This window comes from Oryza brachyantha, chromosome 11, assembly GCF_000231095.2.
Source record: "Oryza brachyantha chromosome 11, ObraRS2, whole genome shotgun sequence".
NCBI classification, from domain to species: Eukaryota; Viridiplantae; Streptophyta; class Magnoliopsida; order Poales; family Poaceae; genus Oryza; species Oryza brachyantha.
Genome location: NC_023173.2, coordinates 12031907 through 12039614, shown reverse-complemented (window position 1 = coordinate 12039614; position 7708 = coordinate 12031907). Strand labels below are relative to the sequence as shown.

At 39.2% G+C, this 7708-nt stretch overlaps 1 protein-coding gene across 1 annotated transcript; it reads left to right on the top strand.

The window, feature by feature from the left end:
- The first annotated feature begins 1441 nt into the window (after positions 1-1441).
- LOC102719052 lies at positions 1442-7490 on the top strand. Its single transcript, XM_015842181.2, has 8 exons — positions 1442-1892; positions 2487-2649; positions 2934-3134; positions 4518-4760; positions 5401-5548; positions 5698-5763; positions 6269-6437; positions 6536-7490. The coding sequence occupies exons 1-8, from the start codon at positions 1556-1558 to the stop codon at positions 6877-6879; spliced, it is 1671 nt and encodes a 556-aa protein (XP_015697667.2). The 5' UTR covers positions 1442-1555; the 3' UTR covers positions 6880-7490.
- The last annotated feature ends 218 nt before the right edge of the window (positions 7491-7708 follow it).

Here is a 7708-nt window from a genome sequence, read left to right as displayed (position 1 = left end):
GTAAGAGTATTATTTTAATTGTTTAGTAAGACGATGACTACTACAACTCAAATGCCATAATAGGTACCTACGTTGGTAATAGACCATCTCTTAAAAAAATACTATTATTTAGAAAATTGGTCTCAGTTTTATTGTACGTCTATTTCCATCGTCTCTGACTATACAAGCCTTTAGATTTATAGGAGGGAGCTCTATATCATAGTTATAAGCATGAACCTTCAAATACCTCGATTGAAGCTCTTGCCTCGTGGTGGTGAGGTCAACTCGGTTTCTACATAGTTGCATTTTGGGATTCAATGCCTAGAGATGTTTCAACGACAAGAAGGAAAATATGCCGATGAAATCCCAATCAGGGCAACCAATTGAACATTCAAGAAGCTAGCGGGACTGGCTCAATCTTCTATTATCTAGTCTAGTTCTGCACCGTTGGAGCTGATGAATAGTTGATGAATATTTTAGTCTGCACACTTGCTCAACATACCTATCCATGCCTTTAATTCATCTTTTTCAGATCACTTCACCCATGCTATTTTAGGTGGAGTTGTTTGGTTGAGCTTCAATTCCAGAAGAGATGGAGCTAGAATTAGAGCTAACTGAGCAAGTCCAAAATTAAAAGGTTTATTCTATGACAGCATTCTCACATAAACTATTATCTCCGACCTTCTCTTCCACGTTATAAAACTTTTTGGAATTGCTAGGATTACATGTGGCTAATGAATTTAGACACATATACAAAACATATATAATTATATATTGATAAATATAGACAAATTTAAAAAGTCTTATATTATAGAACCGAGGGTGTCTTGTATAAAAAAAACTACACAGGGGTTGTTCAGTTCCCAAATTTTTTTTGAGAGATAGGTCACGTTGACACGTACGGTTACATATTTGAAATACTACACGTACTCTAATTACATAATGAATTTCAGATTCCGTCTAGAAATCGCTAGACGAATTTTTAAGTCTAATAAATCTGTCATTAGCATATGTTTGTTAGTGTACCACTTATAGCTAATCATATACTAAATTAGCTCAAAAGATTCGTCTCACGATTTCTCCCATAATTGTGTAATTAGTTTTAATGTTTATGTAAATTTAATACTTTATTTAGATGTCCAAAGATTTGATATGATGTTTTTCAAAAGTTTTTGGGAACTAAACAGAGCCTCAATGTAGGGGCTTAGGGTGTGTTTGGTTGGCTGGACTTCTCTGTATAGGAGATGGCCGCGCCAGTTTTTTGATGTGTTTGGTTTCGCAGGTGAAACTGGATAGGGCCGCGCAGGAGAGAAATATTCCATAAAGATCCTGGATGGATGCATCCGGCCAAATTGGTTGAATGAGCTCATCCAACTTTACTATACTAACAGTGTTCATTAGTGATTGATTAGTGAATACGAAAATCCAAAATCTACGGTCTACAGCAGCCCAAAAATGATTCGAAATTCAACCGGTAAGGGTGACGGGTAAGCATGTCTTTTCTCTGTTTGCTCAGCGGCGATCTCGACACCACTCCTCGCGTCACTGCTCCTCCTCCTCCACCACCACCACCTCGATGCCGCGATGGCGGCGCGGCCGCTCGCTCCGGCGAACCCTCCTCGTGCCCGCCGTCTCCGCCGCCGCGCTCCTGCTTCTCCTCCTCCTCCTCCACGCCCACGGCCCTCAGCTCCCGTCGTCTTCGACCACCCGGCCCTCCCCCTCGTGGGGCGAGCTCGCCGCGAGGGGTTCGGAGGACGGGGAGGCGGCGGCGGACGGAGGAGGGGGCGCCTCCTCCTCCAGGGCCACGTGCGCGACGGTGGAGACGATGGGGGAGGAGGCCGCGGGGCGGGGAGAGGCCGAGGCGGCCAGCCTCCGGGTCCGCGGCCTCATCCGCCGCCACTTCCTGCTCCACGGTGCGTGCTCACCGCTGCTCACCGAGCTTTTGATGGTGATCCGTGCGCCTCACAGGGGGATCCCTCTCTGATCAGCCTGCCACTCCTCCCGTGTCCATGACATGTGGACCCGGGCCCACATGCCATGGACTCATGGGGTGGCCAATCGTCTCCTCTCTTCTCTCGTTTGTGAAAAATGTTAATCTTGATCTCCTTGCAAATCTGTAGTTCCATCGATCAATGTGTATTTTTGGTAATATGATGTCCCCAAGTCCAAATTTGTTCGGTACAAGGATTAAGAATTTGGTGTTCACTGCTCAAATCGAAACAATGCGCTTATGCAGAACTAGCTCCAAGAACACCACACAGAGATTCTCATGATAGGCAAATCGGTACCAACACCACTTGTCTATTATGTTGTCTCGCCCTGAATTTGAAGCTTGTTTCGCTGTTGCGCAAAGCTCATTCTAGATTGTCTGTGTTGTAAATTCTCTGCTACCAACATAAACAGCAAGAGTAGGAACTGTGATCTTGTCTAGAGTGCTTGGGGGGCTAGTTTTGAGTTCCTAGGTCGATTGAGGAGCCCAATATTTACTTGTTCAATTAATTTGTCAGGGGCTGCAAGAGTTAGAGAGCTTCCTCCATATGAGTTCTGCAAGCAAGGATTTGTGTTGGGGAAATCCTCTGAAGCTGGGTTTGGTAATGAGATGTACAAGATTTTGACAGCAGCAGCACTGAGTATTATGTTGAACCGGTCTCTCATCATTGGGCAAACCAGGTATGTGCATTTACTTTCAGTTACTTTTCTTCCTTATGTATGGGGGTTGAATACGTTGGAGCTTTATTTGGCTTCCCTATGATGATTATATATGAGATATAACTGTAAGACATAACAAATTTAAGTTTCTAGTTGGTCATTCCATCTTTAGATGTGATAAAGTTGTTATGTGCAATATCTATTTGAATTTGTAAATTATTGTTATTGCAATGATTATAAATTTAGAGTACTGATGATTGATATTCACTACCATCTTACCATGTAATTGTTCTTCTATCCAACAGGGGGTTATATCCTTTTGGAGAGTACATTTCTTACACCAATCATTCATTCACTATTGGAGAAGTAAAGCATTTATGGAGGAAACATCATTGCGGTAGAAAATATGGTAGAGATCTGAACATGAGGGTCGACAATTTTGAACACCCAACAGAGACAAATGTACTTTGTAGTGACTGGAATAGCTGGAAAGATCCAATCATCTGGTTAGTACTATAGTCTAGAGTTACAATCTAGTACAGTCACATTTTCAATAGTTAGTTTTCTTGGCATAACATTGATATGTTCATTATGTATCTGCATTTCCCCCCTTTTAGATATGATTAAATGACATGCACCTATCAATCTTTTTAATGCAAATCATTATCAGTAAAACATTTAACTAGATATTTTGAAAGTCTTGATTATCCCCAATAGTAATGCAGATTTTAGGTATTATTTAACTTTTTTGCATGATTTCACAGTGTGCTTATGTGTACTTGCTGTCAGTGAAATAGAAAGGCTACCTGAGATTGCGTTCTATGTGGGGCAAATTGTATGCATTTGTGTTTTCCTTTATCCACATCGACTCATCAAGATTCTTTTGTAAGAACAAAATGAAGTGAATATTCTGTAGAACATCTTAACTCTTAACTCTGAATATATTGAATTCCCAGATGTTCATTTCCAACCAACTTATTGAAGTTGGTTTTTTCTCAACTTTTGTATATGGATATCACAGCACACTAGATACTTAACCCACAGTGCAGCAAGAGAGTCTGCGTTGGAAAATTTACTTCACATCTTGCCTCTTTTCATTGTACAGATCATTCGCAAGCATTATAGACATATCGAGTTACCAAAGTTCGTGCTTTCCATTTTTTGGTGCCAAGATATACTACTGCTTTGCAAACTAAATACTGTTCTATTTTGAAATAACTGTAGCTGCTATTCAGTAGGCAGTAACTCCCACGGTAAACATGGCCTGTAAACAAATGCTTTGGTAGCATTATTCATGCTGTGGATTACTACTGGTGTACTGCTACTGTGCTACCCCATGTTATGTTTTCATTTCCTTTTCCATTTGATCTACATAAAATGCCAGATACTTAAGCATACTCAGGCTATGAGCTAATTTGTTATCTTGAAATAAAAAAAGGAAGACAGTATAAGAAGTTAAGAACATGATATACTTATCTGTTTGCAATCTCCTGTTAACATTTACCATCCATCTATAAGTCATCTTTGCAGTTCTTTTTGTCAATGAGCAAACAGGTGAGCTTTATAAATATAGAAAGATTGAGGATCCATATTAAAACCAAAGGTAGTGAGTCCCTCGTTTGTATTATGTTCTAAACAATCCCAGTTTCTAGAAGGGTAAGAACAGCCAAAAACTAATTTGAAGGAATAAATGATGCTTGACTTTCTCTACTAGTACATCTGACATAAGAAGCCTCCTAAAACCCTTGAAAAGGCTAAGTGTTACTTGTTTTCTGCTTATGTTAACTGGGAAATTCTTGTCATCTTTTCCCTAACAGTTAATTTCCTCATGAAAGCTAAATGTAAAAATCAACGCATGCTGACGTAGTGTTATTTGTTCCTGATGTTAGGTTTGATGGAACTACAGATGCAGTTGGGATCCAATTTTTTCTGAAGAATGTTCATCCTAGGATGAAAACAGCTGCTTCATTGCTCTTTGGATCAGCGAGCTCATTACATGCGAGACCTAATACATTTGGTGAACTTATGCAAGTTATCATATCTCCTTCACAGACAGTTTTAAAGGCAGTTCAGTGGGTTTTAAAGGGCTCCAGTCCTGATGTTGTATTGCACATGCGCATGATGACAAATAGGTATGGGGCACTACCTGTGGCACAATGAGAGGAATATATGTAAAATTTACACATTCACTTTTGAAAACATAATAGGATATTGACAATTTTAGATTGTAAATTTCACATGTCAAACATAACTGGCTCATCACTTAGCCTTGAAATATGCTGCTTCCACCTGTAGATGTGAACAGAAACTCTTGACGTAGTTGTCAACAGAAACCTAAGGGTCTGTTTGACATTGCAGTTGTTTTTTAAAAGTAATTAAATTCCATTTTGTTACAGTAGTTACTAGTTATCTGAAATCACAGATTGGATCATAACATCGAAATCCCACTAAAATCAGTAAAGATTCTTATGGCTTAGATAGTGTAACTCACTATAGTAACAGCAAACTGGCCTGTCAACCTCTTTTATTCTTTTCTTTTTCTTCATATTGTGCCATTCTTAACTCTTTAACCTTTCTCTTCTATTTTTTTAAAATAAATTATGAATTTCCAGAAATTCCTATAAACTAATGCATATGAATTTTTTTTGCACCTTATCAATTCAACTCGACAACATCCACCACCTACAAATTACAATTATTCAAATCAAATTTATTAGCTACCTTCCACGCCATACTTTTTGAACTCCTTAGCATAACTTGTTTTTTGACTAGGCCAGTTCGAGCAAGAAAAGCTGCAGTTAATTGTATTAAGAGAGCTATAGAGATTTGTCACTTGAAGGGTACACCTCGGGTGGCAGTAATTTCAGATACACCAGGCTTTGCCAAGGATATAAAGCAAGACATCAGCGAGTTTGCTGAGGTTAGCTTCTTTGTTGAATGTGATCTCAAGGACTTTACAGTTTTATTCAAATATAATGGATTATGGTTAGGGATTGAGTTTCTGTAATTAATTGGTTTTGAATTTCTAAAGGAATGGAAATTGATGGTTATGATCCACTTTTTAAGCAGGTGATTTATTTTGATCACAAAAAGTTCTCCAAGAATTTTGATCTAGAGACAACTGGAACTGATAAGGTACAGTATACTCTCTTACATGTAATATCCACCACTATGTTTGCCACAATTTTTCAATGCTATTTACTGAAAACTTGAGAAGTATATTCATAGTTGTTAGATTTGTACCAAGAATCTATGTTAACCGATTCAATTTTTGCAACTAAGCATGCACAAAAGGGCAGCGAGATAATGAAGTATACTGGTATTAAACAGTAATAGTACAATAGGATACATAATTTATATGTATTTTTGCAAATAAAGCATAGAAGTATCTTAATATTTGAACTTCATGGTAAAATTTCATTACCTTGCACCACTCAAGAATCCTGGTCATAAATTTTCCCAGTTAATAGTATAGGTGAAAGTGTGTTATGATAAAGTAATAGAAACGGTTCTGCAATTTTGTTAACATAGTTTAGTCTATCTTATTTTAAATAATATTTTTTCTATAGAGATCTCAGCTAGTTGCCATCACTTTCGTAAGAAGCAATATCCTGCCCAAATTAAATTCCTTCCTGTGCAGACTTTGGATTCTCGTTCAAGAGACTGGGGTTCAGCTCCTAGGTGGGCAGCATTTGTTGATTTCTTTCTAGCTTCCCAAGCCAGATATGCAGTGGTCACTGGAGCACACCGCCGTGTGGGGACAACCTATGCACAACTCATCGCAGCATTGGCTGCAGCTAATAGATTTGGTGCATATCTCTTTGCTCATACCTGCTTCTATTTTGTATGGAAGAATTCAGTATGACGACTGAATCTAAATTACTACTACGCAATTATCTTGTATCAGGTCATGGTCATCAGTCTCCAGGTGCAAACTTCACATTCTTAAGCAGCGTCCACAGTAACTTACTGGTTGAGGGGCTCTCGTCACAGGTTGGCTGGGGCCATATCTGGAACAGATATGCTGGGCCCTTGAGCTGTCAACATCAACAGCACCAATGTGCCTTGACACCACTTCTTGCACCTGCTTGGTGGGATGGGCAATGGCAAAGCCCCATTCCTAGAGATGTGAGGAGATTGCTGGAATATGGAGTTCAGCTATCAAACACAGGGGAGGTAGATGAGAGACGTCTCATGTCATATTGCAGGTCAAGGAAAGATCATGTGAAAAGGTACCGTGTTCTTCCATAGTACAGTAGTTCAATGCAGTTATAGAAGGTGAATGAGAGTTTAAGACTTATCAGGTCATGCTCTTGCGGAGACTGCAGTTTTGCACTAGGCACTTACCCAGAAAGCTAGTATAGGTTAGGATGGTTAGGCCTTTTCACACCTGGCCATGACACTAATTTTTAGAGGTGCATCTAATGGTTCCAATTTTGGTAGGCGTTGAGAACGTATACCTGGAACTGTCAATCTGTCATATAGGAAAGTTATTTTAAAGAGGTGAGACTTTGTTTCAAGTCTTGTACATCGTTGTTGTTGCTATTATGGTCTGACCAGAATGCGAAATCCTTTCTTCGATGTTGTACTCAACTGGAAAATTGCAATACGCAAGTTTTGTAATATGCAAGTAGACAAGTATTGTCTAGCACAAGTGTAGTAAACTGAGGTCTCTTGTATTATCCCTTTTTCACATATAGTTTATGCAGAAGGGATGCATGTACTAGTAACTCTCTAGCTGATGACCTGTGAAACTCAGCTGGGCAGTATGATCCCAAACTGTAGCACACAGCTTACCGTGTTTCTTTTCCCCTTAAGTTGATAGATGCAATGATGGCCCACAGTTTAGAACAACTTTCTTCCATTGATCATCTAGAGCCGTTGAGTCTTGTGGTATCTGCATTATTGTCAGATATTAGTTTCCAGCTGGATTGCAGAATGGAACACAGATTCATATTTGTTTACACCATCGTCATGTTACAGCTTACAATGGTGGTTGAACTACAATTTACAAAGGTCCCAACATAATCTTTACTACTATAAAATTCTCTAGTAGAATCTGCCACCACCATCTACTCCC